Genomic DNA, 16,786 nt, shown 5'->3' on the forward strand with positions numbered 1-16,786 from the left:
GAAGGAAGACCCACAGTGGAAACAGCAGAGGTGACCAAACAGTGGAACAGGTTGCCCAGAGTGGCTGTGAGGTCTCAATGTGGAGTTACTCAAAGCCTGACCAGACACAGTCCCCAGCAACTTCTCCTGAGGGCTGGACTAGATGATCTCTAGAGGTCCCTTCCAACCTCAACGACTTTGTCATTCTGTGACTGGGCTCTCTATTATCAAAGCTACACTGGCTTCATTAAATAGCAATTTAAACTGATACAGTTAAAACTGATCTAAAACAACAACTGGGTGTTCTCAAATCAATTTAAACTGCTACTAACTTAACTTGGTGATGTAATGACCCATCTCAATTGCAGTATGAGTAAACCAAAACTGTGGAGAGCCAGACACTTTTATCTTTGCTCAGTCCTGTCTTGAAAACCAATCTGGTTATTCAAACAGCTGTAACTTGTCCTTACTTGAAGTTTCAAGATTACTGTGGCAGAAGTTTAAGCAGCAAGTGAAACAAGCACAGATTTCAGCACAATCTCCATTTCTGGTGAGAGGAAAGGGAGTAACTGAGCAGGTAATCTCCATCTGCCCTTACCAGACATCACTAAACAGTGCAAGTGTCTGTAGTAAGAGTACAAAGCTAACATTATGACAATCAGTTTGCTTTGACAAATGCTTCTACAAAACATCACCATGCAGTGAGCAGAACTGTCCCACAGAACAGGAGACCACCAGAACACACACTCACACTTTTCCACGCTGGCACTCCCTCCACTGGCTGGGGCGGCCTCAAAGGAAGTTCCCCGCACAGTGAACACTTTAATTGCTTCATCACACTGCACAGTGCAAAGAATATTTCCTGAAAAAAGGCACATTGAAAACTTAGAGATTACCAGACACATTATGCTTCAAAAAAAAATTAGTATCAAAAACCTGTCAGCTGCTGTACTGGAACAGGCAACACTCCCAAAGGTACTTCCCAAAATTGCAGGTTTAGGTGACTACAACGTGGCACTTACTAAATATAGATTAAAAATACTTTACTTTTTCGCTCCACATTTCTGAAATATGATGACAAATCCTCTATTTATAAAGGATATAAAGCATTCAAATCATCTCTTATGAATCAGCTCTTAAATTTGAGAAAGGACGAAAAAAACAATTTTGAAAATGCCATTGTTAAACAATGTCTAAAATTCAAAGTAGATCTTTTATCCTGTTGCATGAATTCATCAGAACTGAAGACAATGAGGCCTCCCCCAAGTATCTGTGGGATTGTCTTTCTCTCTAAAATATAATACAATATTTCACACTGGAGGCTGCAGGGAACACTAAAAGAAAAAAATGCTGCAACATTTTTCTAAACAAATTATTCACAAACGAGTCATCTTGAAACTGTGAATTACTGGGAAGCAACTTAAAAGTGCAACACAAACCCACATTCTGGTAACATAACTCAAAATGTAACACCACACTGGCACATGTGGCACTCTGGTTCAGTAAAACTGAGAAACACAAGCTAATGAGACTGTATCTAAAATAAAACACAGTGCCAGCCAAGCAGGACAGAAACAAGACTGAAAAGAGAATTACAAATTAAGTCCATTAAATATGATAAAGAATTTGTTCAATGTCTTCATAATTAGAAAAAATAACCCTGTGGTATCTTGAATCAGAACTATTGCTAGTCCTGTTAAATACAGCTGGACAATTAACTTTATGCCTTTCACTTTGCAAAATCTGACCAGCAGGGCAGCAACAGAGAAACACAGGATGTATAATGAACATGCCAAGTTCTGTTCATTCAGGTGACAGACCTGGCTTAGCCACTGTAGCCCCAAAGCTGCTGGGCTGACTCCCTTTCTCACCCAGAGAGCAGCATGTCCATCCCCAGGCTGCATTTTTCATGAACCACAGCAATCCAGACTGTGCAGTGACAATTCCTACCAGTTCCAAGGTTCTGACAACCAGATCATGCAGAAAAGTTATCAGTACTGGGCCCTTTACTGCACAAACACCACAAAGTTTTGGTGATTACCCACCTGCATAGATAGTTCTCACAAAAGTGTCTGGGGACTGAATTTCAATAATGTCAGAAACAGGAGCAACCCCAAGTTTGCCAGCCACTCTGGGAAGGAGATTCTGCAAGTTAGAGATGAAAAATTAGGAAATGCTCAGTAACATACACATGGTCAGTAAAAGAACACCTGCTGACCCAATTGTAACTTCATGTAATGCTGTCTCTAAGTAAAAAGACACATAGAACTAAGATTTCTGTAGGGCTACTCATGGAGCTTTAGCAGCCAAATAAAATCCCAATGCTGTAATAACATTAGACATTTTATGAGACTTACTGTAAGTAAACCCTTAATTCAATATTTTAAATTAGGAGGCTTATTTGCTTCAAATAGTTTAAAACTGAATATAGATGCCATTAACCCAGAAAATTGACAATTATGGATTGCTGAGCTCTTAGCACTTCAAGAAAAAAAAGGCATTTTTAGAAGGTAGTTTCCAGACACAGTAGGAAAATAAAACCTGCACTCTTCCCCCGAAAGCCAAAATATTATTTTTAAAATACTTATATATTTTCTTGCTTCAAAATTTACCTAAAATTACTTAGCACCTTTGGAAGTAGGAAAGAGGATAAAAAGAGCAGCAGAAATTATGAAATCCATGAAAACAAGACAATTGCTTGCTTTTTGTCTGCCTCCCAATCCAGTACAACATAAAGAGCCCAGTTCTTTACTCCCATGAAGGACTCAAAAATGGCAGTGTAAGCTTTAAAGCACAAGATATTAACTTCTACTATGACACTGCAGCTAAAAACAAATCAAAGCCCCTCAGACTTAGAGTACATAGAGATTTCTCTCAGCAAAAATACAATATCCAGAGTGCTGCTGACTGGAAGTGACAGCAGCCAGCTGGGAGGCCGATGGTGCTGCCCATCCCTACGGGCAGGGGCTCTCCAGGAGCCCTTTGCTCTCACTGGCTGCACAGCAGTGTTGCCCACATTGGCAGCACTGAGGCTCTCCATGTACTTAAAGTCACATTTTTTAAGAAAACAGGTTTGGAAAAATTGTATTTTCAGTAAAAAAACCCTTGGCTGAGACTCAGATCCATGTTATTTATGTATATTTACAGACATTTCAATGTACATGACTTATATCACAGATGCAACTCCCTCTCCAAAAAAATTTGCTTCCAGTAGGTCTGCACACTTTCAATATGCAAATAATACACTTTTCACCTTGATTTACTGTGCTTTTCCTTACCACTTTCATGCTCCAGAACACAACCTATTTTGCCTTATTGTACACTTTGCCTCATGTACAGTCCTGTCTCATCACCACAGAGCATTTCCTCTACACTGTTCTTTTGTTCACATCAGCCCACAATAAAAATCAACCACCAATCAGTGTTTCTGACTAATGACCTCTTCAGCAACCTGCTGTGACACTGTTTGCAACTCAGACATGCCCATGGCTGGCCTGTCTCAGCCCTTCATTCCCACTCTGACATACAGAAGGGTCTGTCCCTTTTCTACGAGAGCTTCTTGATGCACTTTGATCTACTCACCTTCCCAAAGGCAGATGCTCCAGCACAAATGTGGGTGTAATTAAATTTTTTATGAGTTTCCACGATCAAGGGAGTCAGCTCCTCTAAGAAGAAAAATATATTGCTCAGAATTTACAGCTATCTTCTTTTCAAACACAAACACAATTTGTTATTAAGTAAGAACAATTCTCACCTGCCAGAAATCCCTTGTACACATCATGCTGAGCTACAAGAACCTTTGCAACCCCCTGAACTTTGCTGACTTCTTGTGCCACCTGTGATGACAAGCGAATTATTCTTAGTTTGTGTTGTAACAGGCACCACACACAAATAACAAGATAGTCCCCACTGCAAAGAGCTCAGAGCCTACAGAACAGTTCAAACCAGAACCAGAGTATGTGAATTTCAAAATCAGAACAAACCTGATGGACTAAAATGCAGCTTTTCTGCCTCACAGCACAGAGCCTTGTGGGATAATGCAACTGGATTTGTGAATAAGAAAACTACAAAGGAAATCAAACACAGGAAAACTTGTCTCCTGCATTCAGGATCACACACTGACCTCCCCATTCAGTGCAACAGTAACAGTCACACATCAGGACAACTGCCCAGGATTCCACTGGAATCAGCAAGAAACCAGTCCCACTTTCCTTTAAACCAGTCAGTATCTTCCACACAAGCAAACACAAATGTACAGCAACGTTATGATCTTCATCCAAATTTTAGGAGCAATCTGACTTTTTGCCCACTGATGCAATGTATACTTTCAATTTAATTTATATTTATGCTTTTTTTTCCTTTAAGTTTGCACAAGTGAAGTTTAAATGATAAAAGGGTTATTACAGATCAGAGAGAACAGGACTGACAGCAAGGTCTGGAGACCACATGCATCGTGCCAGAACAGGACAGTTTTACTGGGTTTGAGAAGTATCAGTTTACCCTCAAAAATTAACAAAAGGAAATAAATAAAGAACTCCCCAAGAGCTGCTGCAGAACATCCGTTTGAGTAACTGGCTCAAAAAAAAAAACCAACCAAACTTTCATTTTTCTCTAAAATAGTTTTTCTCAGCACAACACACATTGCCAAACAGACACCACATACTCAGCATACAAAAACCAAACAAAACATTCACAATCATTTTTCTGCTATACAAGTGCCAAAGAATAAGAAAAATTCAAGACAGATATATAGGGCAGGGGTTTTTTTCATTTTCTTGATTTAGACAAATCTTTGCTTTGTCTCCACCTCAGATAACTGAACAGCCACCCAGGTTTCTCCACCTCTTAGTGGAGCAGCTGCCCCACGCAGGCCTCCTCCATGAGAGACTACATGTTGCTTTCAAAATAACAGTCCATAACTGTATGTAAAATAGCTGGCACAGTTTTTGTACTTCTACTGCTCACACAAGACTAAATCATGCCAGAATAAAAGTGCCACTAATGTGCTAACTATAGTCACTAGATTTTGCACAAAAAAGTTACACTGGCACATTACACTGGCAATACACAGCCAGCATAAAGGATCTTTTATTTTCAGTTGTGAGATATCTGACAAAGTTAAGAAGCATTAATTTCAGATTTTCAGGCTGCAAACACACTCTTTCTATGCAACCAGTAACAGCAAGTTGCTCAGAATTCCCATGTGTCACTGTGAGGTTTCACTCCTTCGGGTTTCCATCTGAACAAGTGCAAACTTCTTCCCAAACTCTCAGCATTGCAATACTTGTATTTCAAACTTTACAGAGAAATCTTGGTTTAAAAGTTGTGTGTCCTTTAGTCCTATAAAAATTCTCCTGCTCAGGTTTGTAACAACTGTTGCTGATGTAAATGCAACGAAACCTGTACCCGCATTTCCCTTCGGAGCAGGAGCAGTTCTGGTGCAGTCTCTGGCACAGATTGGCAATTCCTGGCAATTTCTCTTCGCTGCAAGCTATTTTTCAGGCAGACCAAGACACTGCCATTAGGGTTTCCCTGAATTCTCTATTTCACTCATATAAAAGAGCATTTCCTACCTTGTCACAGCTGGTGCCGGCCACCAAACAGGACACCTGGCCCCCCAGCTGCTTGGCCGCGGCGATGGCGCTGAGTGTGATGGGCGTGAGGGCCTCGTTGTCGTGCTCGGCCACCACCAGCGTGCTCTGGAGGCGCCGCAGCACCCAGGCCTGGGGAGAGAGACACAGCATGGACAGTGAGCACTGCAGGGAAACCTGGGGCACCCAGAGCCTCACCCAGGCCTGGGGAGAGAGACACAGCATGGACAGTGAGCACTGCAGGGAAACCTGGGGCACCCAGAGCCTCACCCAGCCTGGGGAGAGAGACACAGCACGGACAGTGAGCACTGCAGGGAAACCTGGGGCACCCAGAGCCTCACCCAGCCTGGGGAGAGAGGGGAGAGACACAGCATGGACAGTGAGCACTGCAGGGAAACCTGGGGCACCCAGAGCCTCACCCAGCCTGGGGAGAGACACAGCATGGACAGTGAGCACTGCAGGGAAACCTGGGGCACCCAGGGCCTCACCCAGCCTGGGCAGAGAGAGACAGCACGGACAGTGAGCACTGCAGGGAAACCTGGGGCACCCAGAGCCTCACCCAGGCCTGGGGAGAGAGAGACACAGCATGGACAGTGAGCACTGCAGGGAAACCTGGGGCACCCAGGGCCTCACCCAGCCTGGGGAGAGAGAGACACAGCATGGACAGTGAGCACTGCAGGGAAACCTGGGGCACCCAGAGCCTCACCCAGGCCTGGGGAGAGAGAGACACAGCATGGACAGTGAGCACTGCAGGGAAACCTGGGGCACCCAGAGCCTCACCCAGGCCTGGGGAGAGAGAGACACAGCATGGACAGTGAGCACTGCAGGGAAACCTGGGGCACCCAGAGCCTCACCCAGCCTGGGCAGAGAGACACAGCATGGACAGTGAGCACTGCAGGGAAACCTGGGGCACCCAGAGCCTCACCCAGCCTGGGGAGAGAGAGACACAGCACGGACAGTGAGCACTGCAGGGAAACCTGGGGCACCCAGAGCCTCACCCAGCCTGGGGAGAGAGACACAGCACGGACAGTGAGCACTGCAGGGAAACCTGGGGCACCCAGAGCCTCACCCAGCCTGGGGAGAGACACAGCATGGACAGTGAGCACTGCAGGGAAACCTGGGGCACCCAGGGCCTCACCCAGCCTGGGGAGAGAGACACAGCATGGACAGTGAGCACTGCAGGGAAACCTGGGGCACCCAGAGCCTCACCCAGCCTGGGCAGAGAGAGACAGCACGGACAGTGAGCACTGCAGGGAAACCTGGGGCACCCAGAGCCTCACCCAGGCCTGGGGAGAGAGGGGAGAGACACAGCATGGACAGTGAGCACTGCAGGGAAACCTGGGGCACCCAGAGCCTCACCCAGCCTGGGGAGAGAGGGGAGAGACACAGCATGGACAGTGAGCACTGCAGGGAAACCTGGGGCACCCAGAGCCTCACCCAGCCTGGGCAGAGAGAGACAGCACGGACAGTGAGCACTGCAGGGAAACCTGGGGCACCCAGAGCCTCACCCAGGCCTGGGGAGAGAGGGGAGAGACACAGCATGGACAGTGAGCACTGCAGGGAAACCTGGGGCACCCAGGGCCTCACCCAGCCTGGGGAGAGAGGGGAGAGACACAGCATGGACAGTGAGCACTGCAGGGAAACCTGGGGCACCCAGAGCCTCACCCAGGCCTGGGGAGAGACACAGCATGGACAATGAGCACTGCAGGGAAACCTGGGACACCCAGAGCCTCACCCAGCCTGGGCAGAGAGAGACAGCACGGACAGTGAGCACTGCAGGGAAACCTGGGGCACCCAGAGCCTCACCCAGGCCTGGGGAGAGAGACACAGCATGGACAGTGAGCACTGCAGGGAAACCTGGGGCACCCAGAGCCTCACCCAGCCTGGGGAGAGAGACATGGCATGGACAGTGAGCACTGCAGGGAAACCTGGGGCACCCAGAGCCTCACCCAGCCTGGGGAGAGAGGGGAGAGACACAGCATGGACAGTGAGCACTGCAGGGAAACCTGGGGCACCCAGAGCCTCACAGAAATCCATCAGCTACACGAACTGTCAAACTACACTGGCTAATTTGGGTAATTTATTGAGTAAGGAGAATACACAAGGGGTTAAAAAAACCCATAAACTTGCTAGACTTCAGCTTATCTATAACACACTGCATTTAAACTAAAACAGCCACATGAAAATACTGAACAAAACAAAGAAACACATTTTAATACATTACTTTTGAGTTGAGTTGTTCAACTTAACCAAGTACCTTAAAGAATGAAGACTGGACAAGCAAGACTAAGACACAAGGAAACCAAGGGTTGCAAATATTTACTTGGGGTTGTAGGGTTATTATGTAGTTGTGTTTTATTATAGGTTTTAACCAAAATCTAGCTACAGAATCCACTTTTTAATTTAGTTACATACAGAGGCAAAGCTGCCAGCAGTGGCTGGATGACAATCAAGCAGCAAGGGCCTGAACAGACACTAATAGAAATCTTCATAAACATCAGGTTCATTTTTTCCCTTCCTTCCTTGAAAACATTTGACATTTGAGCACTTAATCTACCACCACAATTCAATGATATTAAAGTAACAATTTTGACCAATTCACCACTCACACACAAAATTTAACTTCTAAAACAAAAATTGAAGAAAAAGAAAGAAAAATTGGTAAAGATTTGCCATGAAACCAAACCAAACTATTCTAAACTCAGACTTTCCTCTCTAAGATTCAGGTGAAAAACATTATTCCTGCAAGACTAATAGCTGGAGTAGGGAAACACTTGGGATGGGAACAGGAATATTATCCTTCAAGACTGTGTTTGCCTTACATAAAGCCTCACCGAAGGCTCAAGTTACACTCAGTGTCATATGGAACAAGTGGAAAACCAAATAATATCCATTCATATGACCAAGGCACAAACAGTAACACAACCCTGAGGACTGCACAGCCAAACACTGGTTCCAAACACACATCCCACCCCCATCTCCTCTCACACCAGACACGCACTTATCTACAAATTAAAATAACTAAAGCTCCAGAAAATATGAGAGGCTAAAATTTGGATCTGGCCTTCAGCCCCACAGAGCCTTCAACAGCCTGAACTGCACAGGGAGAGACCCAAACCCCAGCCCTGCCCCGGAGCAAAGCACGGGGCAAAAATACAGAGAAATGTTTGCAGAGTCTGGGCCATCACTGGCCCTTTTGATTAGAACAATGAGGACTCCTGTAAAAGTGCTCTGCATTTCTACTTTCAGGCTTCAGGTTACCTGCCATGATTAATTAATCTAAGCTTGTTTGAAAGCAATTGCCAGTAACAAAACATTTATTGCCAACACAGACACTGTATTTTCAATTACGTTTCATTCGCAAATACAGTTATGAGATTTTAGTCACCATTTCAAGAATAAATCCAAGCTTTTTGGGCAAAAAGTCCACTGCTCCAACGAGTTACACCCAGGCTAAAGGGCACTCTGCTCCTGAAGATCCTGAAGTGTTCAAATTTCCCAAGGGACCCACAGACATTCTAAATACACTTATTTCTGACGATATTATCATCTTTTCTCTGAATAAGCACTGAACCACCTGGGGAGCTCTATCATTGTGTCAAACCATTCTAGAATAAACTGAGAAATAACTGATTTTTAGCCAAAAGGAGTAAGAACTATGGATGGTACTTGAGCAGACTGGACATTACAGCACTAATGAGTTATTATTTCTAAACCAATAACCCCACATTTTATATTTGTGGGAATATACACAAGCAGCACACCAGAAGGTCACCTTATGGATGACATTTCTGAACAAAAAGACAAGACTAGACTTAAAATAAACTGAAACTCATACATCTTGGGTAAAAATGCTAGATGGCAAATAAGATTCCTGTGTGAGTCTGAATTTTAATATACTAACACACATTAAGTAATTTTTTCAATAAACAAAACCACACTGACTTTTTTTTGTTATAATAAAGAACCTGCAGCAAAACCAGAGGGCAATTCATCCAAGTCACACACAGCCCTGAAAACCAAGAACCTGCCACGAGTCAGTGAAGAAGACAGGCAGTTATTTTGATGAAGTTACTGGTCCAGCTGCACGTGTGAGAACAGCCCTTTATTTCACTGACACAATCCCTGCTCTTGGGCAGGATGTCCACTTTGAAGTCCAGAGAAAACAGGAAGGTGGAGGATAACACTTGGCAGCAAGGGAAGAAGGCACAAGAAACAAGACACACAGACCAGTCAAAGCATTGAAAACAATGCACTGAGAGGGAACAGCACCCGCTGCTTGTGCCACAGAGAGTTCCTGGTGAAAACCAAGCTCTGGAAATCTGGGCTGTCCAAAAGAATCAGCTGCAGATACACATCCTACAGACGTGGGCCCCTGAGCAGCTCCTGCAGCAGCAGGTGGAGCTGGGAAGTTTATTGTACCTGGATTTGAAAACAAATCCCAACTGGGCACCTCTGTTCCCTCCACAGCAGAACCATCTGCACCTCCTCACTAGTGGAGACCCTGGACAGTGATTCAGTTTTTACCAAAATAAACATTTTTGAATTAAAACCATCCAGAATTTCCAACCTCCCTCTCCATGCCCAGCATTTACGGCAGAGCAAACCTGGCCTCTGACTTTCAGATGTCTGAAAGTTGCTCAGATTAACCCAGATGGGCAGTACAGATCAATTAAGCCACTTGCAAAGTACCAAAGGATTCACTAAATTACTGCCCCAAGTTTCTCCAAGGGAACTTTTTGCTCCCCACCTGAGAAACTCAGGAACATTTTTCAAGCAGAACACGAAAAATGTCAGCATAATATCTGACTTCTGAGCTTCAGACAGAATAACCAAGACTGGTCACTGCTACTGGCCCAGCAAAGCATGAGCAGTATGGCCACCTGCCCAGGTGAAACTTCACCCACCCACCCCAGGTACCCCCCAAGGGCACAGGAGATGGGCCCTTCACACAACACCACCCTGCAAACTGAACAGGGCTGGTCTGTCAGCATTTCTCTGCACAGGCCACCTGAGCAGCTCTCACTAAACACAGACCTGCTGCTTCTATGCCACAAGCAGGGTATGAACAGCTGGAAAAGCCTCGAGAAAAGGGCTGGAAATCTTCTGCTGCTGCTGGGGGAGACCGGGGCAGCACTGAGCAGGCACAGCCAAGAGCCTGCCCTGCCCAGGGACACAGCACAGGCACTGGGAAAGCAGCTCTGCCAGGAATGAATGTGGGGCACAGGGACAGAGATGGGGCAGCCAATGGCCAAGTGCCTGCCCAGGGACACAGCACAGGCACTGGGAAAGCAGCTCTGCCAGGAACATGTGTGGGGCACAGGGACACGGGAGGGACACGCGTGGGGTACGGGGACACGGGAGGGACACGCGTGGGGCACGGGGACACGGGACACGTGTGGGGCACGGGGACACGGGAGGGACACGGGAGGGACACGTGTGGGGCACGGGGACACGGGAGGGACACGGGAGGGACACGTGTGGGGCACGGGGACACGGGAGGGACACGCGTGGGGCACGGGGACACGGGAGGGACACGTGTGGGGCACGGGGACACGGGAGGGACACGGGGACACGGGAGGGACACGCGTGGGGCACGGGGACACGGGAGCGACACGCGTGGGGCACGGGGACACGGGAGCGACACGCGTGGGGCACAGGGACACGGGAGTGACACGCGTGGGGAACGGGGACACGGGAGCGACACGGGAGGGACACGCGTGGGACACGGGAGCGACACGGGAGCGACACGCGTGGGGCACGGGGACACGGGAGGGACACGCGTGGGGCACGGGGACACGGGAGCGACACGCGTGAGGCACGGGGACACGGGAGCGACACGCGTGAGGCACGGGGACACGGGAGCGACACGCGTGGGGCACGGGGACACGGGAGCGACACGCGTGGGGCACGGGGACACGGGAGCGACACGCGTGGGGCACGGGGACACGGGAGTGACACGCGTGGGGCACGGGGACACGGGAGGAGCACGCGTGGGGCACGGGGACACGGGAGGAACACGCGTGGGGCACGGGGACACGGGAGCGACACGCGTGGGGCAGCCAAGAAGCCAGTCCAGGAAATGCAGGAGCTGCAGCAGGTGAATCCTACACAGCCCCACAGCCCAAATATACGCGAATATAGAACAGGCTGCCAGAAACCCCACCTGGGAAACTGACGCTTCTCTCCCAACCTCTTCAGAGAAGCCACTGCAAGTTTCAGGAATAAAACTAAAACAGACATTCACAAGGCAAAAGCACCCAACAACTCGACTGTCTCTAGAGCTGATTTTCTGACCTGTAAAAGCAAACTGGCCAGGAACTAAAGTTTTAAAACTTAGTAGAAATTCAGTATCATAGAGAGCCACTAACACTGGGCAAAGCTCCCAAGAACAGACTCCAGGAACTGGGAACTGGGGTATTACTACAGACAATAATAGGCTACATTCCTAAACAACAGAGCAATGCTTAATTCTAGTAAGAGACAGTCTTTTAGCTAGAAAATTTTAACTTAAAATAATCATAAATTTAGTAGGCTCAGGGAGAGAAAGGAACTCCAGCAATAAAGGATGGACTTCAGGGAAGGAAAGGGACTCCAGCAACAAAGGATGGACTTCCAGAACCTCTCTACAGATCTGCTTACAAAAGAGGTCGAAGAGAAAGGAAACACTAACTACAAAAACAACACTAACAGCAACTGAACTGAAAAGGAGCTACAACTGCAGCAAAGAACAGGAAAAAAAAGAAATTAAAAGAAAAAGAAAGAAAACACTTTGCAAAAAGATTTTAAGATTTTAAGTAGTAGAAAGATGTAACACAGAACAAACTTCTCCAGATACACCCCTGGCAAACCAGTAGTAAAAATCAACAAAGCTATTTTGAAATGCAGACAACAGTGACAGGGAACTTCTCAAGTGGCTTATTCCCTTTTCTGCACCGATTTTTTGTGCACTTGCAGTCTCGTTCCTCCTCAGTCCTCCCAGCTTTAAGTTACACAGAGCTCCAACCTCTCCCTCCTGCTCACAGGTTTGCTCCATGAACTCCATTCCTCACTGAACCACAGCAGTGCCAGCAGGGACAAACTCTGCACTTTTCAAAAACTGAACCAACCTTGCAGTTTGTTCCACTTCTCTCACTGCACCGTTACCCACACACTAAGGGCACACAGGGGGTTTGTTGTGCTGGTTTATTTTATAAAGTTACCAGTTTAGCTGCGTGGGGCTGCACACCGAGCAGCTGCTGTCAGGTGTCCAGGACACGGCCCTGAACTGGGATCATGTGAGTGAGGTGCTATTTACACAGCAGTCCATTCCATGTGGCAGCCTCAGGGAGCAAGACCTTTGCTCTACAAAGCCCGTGCAGCCGAACTGAGACATGGCCATGATTACAACGGCCAGAACTTCCTTAGTAATTGAGTCACGCTGACCTACTCTACCTGTGCTCCTCTTTGAAGAGACTGTTATTACCTGAAACCATTTAATACCTCCATAACTCCTGTTTTAGAGCTGCACAGAACTAATACCTGTAAAAGCCCATGAGAGCTCAAAAAGAAAGTTGGGTTATTTACACACAGCTGTAGGGGAGGGAGCACCTCCCAGTGCATGCCATGAGTTCGAGATGATATTCAGAGACATCGCATCAATGACCTACTACAGCTGACCTTGAGCTCACCCAGCCCTCGGCCACAGTGCCACACCAGACGAACGCCTGCAAAGGCCCAGCCCTCCCCAGCTGAGCGGTGGGAAGGTCAAACCGGAGAAGCAACAAGTGTTTCAAGCAGTTGCTTCACGAACAGGTTGCGGTAATTAAAGCAATCACACTTCTGCACAGTGTGACTGAGAAACGCGGCAGCGGCCTCTCAACAGCCCTCAGAGCCTCTCCTGGAGCCACGGATACTTTTCTCGTGTTGTTTCGAGTGTGCCATTACAAACTCCAGGCGCGTCCTGCGGCTGCAGGGAAGGCAGCGGCGCTGCTCGGCCCGCGCTGGCCGCGGGTGCGGGCCCTGCCCCAGCTGCGGGAGCTGCACAGCCCCGGCCCGGGGGGCGCCCGGACAGCCGGGCCGCTCAGGAGCGGTACTGCCGGCACCGGGGCGCGGGAGGGGAGCCCGGCGGGGCGGGACGGCCCGGCCGGCACTCGGGCCCGGCCCTCGGGCGGCACCGCCGGCACCGCCGCGGCCGAGAGGGCGGAGCGCGGCCCCGCCCCGCTCCACCTTTGCCCCACTGCGCAGGCCCCGCGGGCGGTGTTGCCGGGGCTGTGGCGCTGCCCGGCCCCGCCCGGCGCTCCGCAGGCCCCGCAGCCCCCGCGGCCCCGCAGGCCCCGCAGGCCCCTCGCCCCGCACTCACCGCCCGCCGCACCCGCCGCGCCGCCGCCGCCCGCAACATGGTGCGCCCCGCGCCCGCCGCTCTCGCGAGAGCCGCGCCCGCCACGCCACGCCCCGCAGCCTCATTGGCCGCGCCGCGGGGCCAATGGGAGAGCCCGGCGGGGACGGGGGGGGAGACAGAGAGTGAGTGTGGAGTGAGTGTGTGTGTATGGAGTGTGTGTGTGCATGGAGTGTGTGTAAATGGAGTGAGTGTGTATGGAGTGAGTGTGTATGGAGTGAGTGTGTATGGAGTGAGTGTGCATGGAGTGATTGTGTATGGAGTGAGTGTGTATGGAGTGTGTGTGTATGGAGTGAGTGTGTGTGGAGTGATTGTGTGTGGAGTGATTGTGTATGGAGTGAGTGTGCATGGAGTGATTGTGTATGGAGTGAGTGTGTGTACATGGAGTGTGTGTGTATGGAGTGTGTGTGTGTGCATGGAGTGATTGTGTATGGAGTGAGTGTGCATGGAGTGAGTGTGCATGGAGTGAGTGTGTGTGTATGGAGTGAGTGTGTGTGCATGGAGTGAGTGTGTGTGTGCATGGAGTGTGTGTGCATGGAGTGTGTGCGCATGGAGTGAGTGTGTGCACATGGAGTGTGTGTGCACGGAGTGAGTGTGTGCGCATGGAGTGTGTGCGCATGGAGTGAGTGTGTGCGCATGGAGTGTGTGCGCATGGAGTGTGTGTGCACGGAGTGTGTGTGCACGGAGTGTGTGTGCATGGAGTGAGTGTGCATGGAGTGAGTGTGTGTGTATGGAGTGAGTGTGTGTGCATGGAGTGAGTGTGTGTGTGCATGGAGTGTGTGTGTGCGCATGGAGTGTGTGTGCACGGAGTGTGTGTGCATGGAGTGAGTGTGCATGGAGTGAGTGTGTGTGTATGGAGTGAGTGTGTGTGCATGGAGTGAGTGTGTGTGTGTGCATGGAGTGTGTGTGCATGGAGTGAGTGTGTGTGTGTGCATGGAGTGTGTGTGCATGGAATGTGTGCGCACGGAGTGTGTGTGTGTGCATGGAGTGTGTGTGCGCATGGAGTGTGTGTGCATGGAGTGTGTGTGCATGGAGTGTGTGTGCACGGAGTGAGTGTGTGCGCATGGAGTGAGTGTGTGTGCATGGAGTGTGTGTGCATGGAGTGTGTGTGCATGGAGTGTGTGTGCACGGAGTGAGTGGGCACGGAGTGAGTGTGCATGGAGTGAGTGTGTGCGCATGGAGTGAGTGTGTGCGTATGGAGTGTGTGTGTGCGCATGGAGTGTGTGCGCATGGAGTGTGTGTGCATGGAGTGAGTGTGTGTGCATGGAGTGAGTGTGTGTGTGTGCATGGAGTGTGTGTGCATGGAGTGTGTGTGCATGGAGTGTGTGTGCACGGAGTGAGTGTGTGCGCATGGAGTGAGTGTGTGTGCATGGAGTGTGTGTGCATGGAGTGTGTGTGCACGGAGTGAGTGTGTGCGCATGGAGTGAGTGTGCATGGAGTGTGTGTGCATGGAGTGTGTGCGCATGGAGTGTGTGCGCACGGAGTGAGTGTGTGCGCACGGAGTGTGTGTGTGCGCACGGAGTGAGTGTGTGCGCACGGAGTGTGTGTGTGCGCATGGAGTGTGTGTGTGCGCATGGAGTGTGTGCGCATGGAGTGTGTGCGCATGGAGTGAGTGTGTGCGCATGGAGTGTGTGTGTGCGCATGGAGTGTGTGTGCACGGAGTGTGTGTGCATGGAGTGTGTGTGCATGGAGTGAGTGTGTGCGCATGGAGTGAGTGTGTGCGCACGGAGTGTGTGTGCACGGAGTGTGTGTGCATGGAGTGAGTGTGTGCGCATGGAGTGAGTGTGTGCGCACGGAGTGTGTGTGTGCGCATGGAGTGTGTGTGTGCGCATGGAGTGTGTGTGCACGGAGTGTGTGTGCATGGAGTGAGTGTGTGCGCATGGAGTGTGTGTGCACGGAGTGAGTGTGTGCGCATGGAGTGAGTGCGCATGGAGTGTGTGCGCATGGAGTGTGTGTGTGTGCATGGAGTGTGTGCGCATGGAGTGTGTGTGCACGGAGTGTGTGTGCATGGAGTGAGTGTGTGCGCATGGAGTGTGTGTGCACGGAGTGAGTGTGTGCGCATGGAGTGAGTGCGCATGGAGTGTGTGCGCATGGAGTGTGTGTGTGTGCATGGAGTGAGTGTGCATGGAGTGTGTGTGCATGGAGTGAGTGTGCATGGAGTGTGTGTGTGTGCATGGAGTGAGTGTGCATGGAGTGTGTGTGCATGGAGTGTGTGTGTGTGCATGGAGTGTGTGTGTGTGCATGGAGTGAGTGTGCATGGAGTGTGTGTGTGCGCATGGAGTGTGTGTGCATGGAGTGAGTGTGTGCGTATGGAGTGTGTGCGTATGGAGTGTGTGTGCACGGAGTGTGTGTGCATGGAGTGTGTGTGCATGGAGTGAGTGTGTGTGCATGGAGTGTGTGTGTGCGCATGGAGTGTGTGTGCATGGAGTGTGTGTGCATGGAGTGTGTGTGTGTGCATGGAGTGTGTGCGCATGGAGTGTGTGTGTGTGCATGGAGTGTGTGTGTGCGTATGGAGTGTGTGTGCATGGAGTGAGTGTGTGCGCATGGAGTGAGTGCGCACGGAGTGAGTGCGCACGGAGTGTGTGTGTGTGCATGGAGTGTGTGTGTGCGTATGGGGTGAGTGTGCATGGAGTGTGTGTGCGCATGGAGTGAGTGCGCGCATGGAGTGAGTGCGCATGGAGTGAGTGTGCATGGAGTGAGTGTGTGTGCATGGAGTGAGTGCGTGCGCACGGAGTGAGTGCGCACGGAGTGAGTGTGCACGGAGTGAGTGTGCATAGTGTGCATAGTCAGTGTGCATAGTCAGTGTGCATACAGTGAGTGTACATAGTGTACATACAGT

General features: G+C 49.7%; 1 protein-coding gene across 1 annotated transcript in view; it reads right to left on the reverse strand.

Annotated features, from left to right (window-relative positions):
* ETFA (electron transfer flavoprotein subunit alpha) overlaps window positions 1-13,998 on the reverse strand; it is a 32,052-nt gene extending 18,054 nt beyond the window's left edge. Inside the window, exons 1-6 of the mRNA XM_071568145.1 lie at window positions 13,912-13,998; window positions 5,553-5,702; window positions 3,734-3,815; window positions 3,562-3,644; window positions 2,025-2,124; window positions 731-841 (exon numbers count right to left, since the gene is read on the reverse strand). Of these exons, the coding sequence (XP_071424246.1) occupies window positions 731-841; window positions 2,025-2,124; window positions 3,562-3,644; window positions 3,734-3,815; window positions 5,553-5,702; window positions 13,912-13,950 (565 nt within the window). The 5' untranslated portion in view covers window positions 13,951-13,998. The remainder of the gene's footprint in view (window positions 1-730; window positions 842-2,024; window positions 2,125-3,561; window positions 3,645-3,733; window positions 3,816-5,552; window positions 5,703-13,911) is intronic.
* Window positions 13,999-16,786: the final 2,788 nt, after the last annotated feature.

Source organism: Pithys albifrons, chromosome 13 (genome assembly GCF_047495875.1).
Source record: "Pithys albifrons albifrons isolate INPA30051 chromosome 13, PitAlb_v1, whole genome shotgun sequence".
Lineage (NCBI taxonomy): Eukaryota > Metazoa > Chordata > Aves > Passeriformes > Thamnophilidae > Pithys > Pithys albifrons.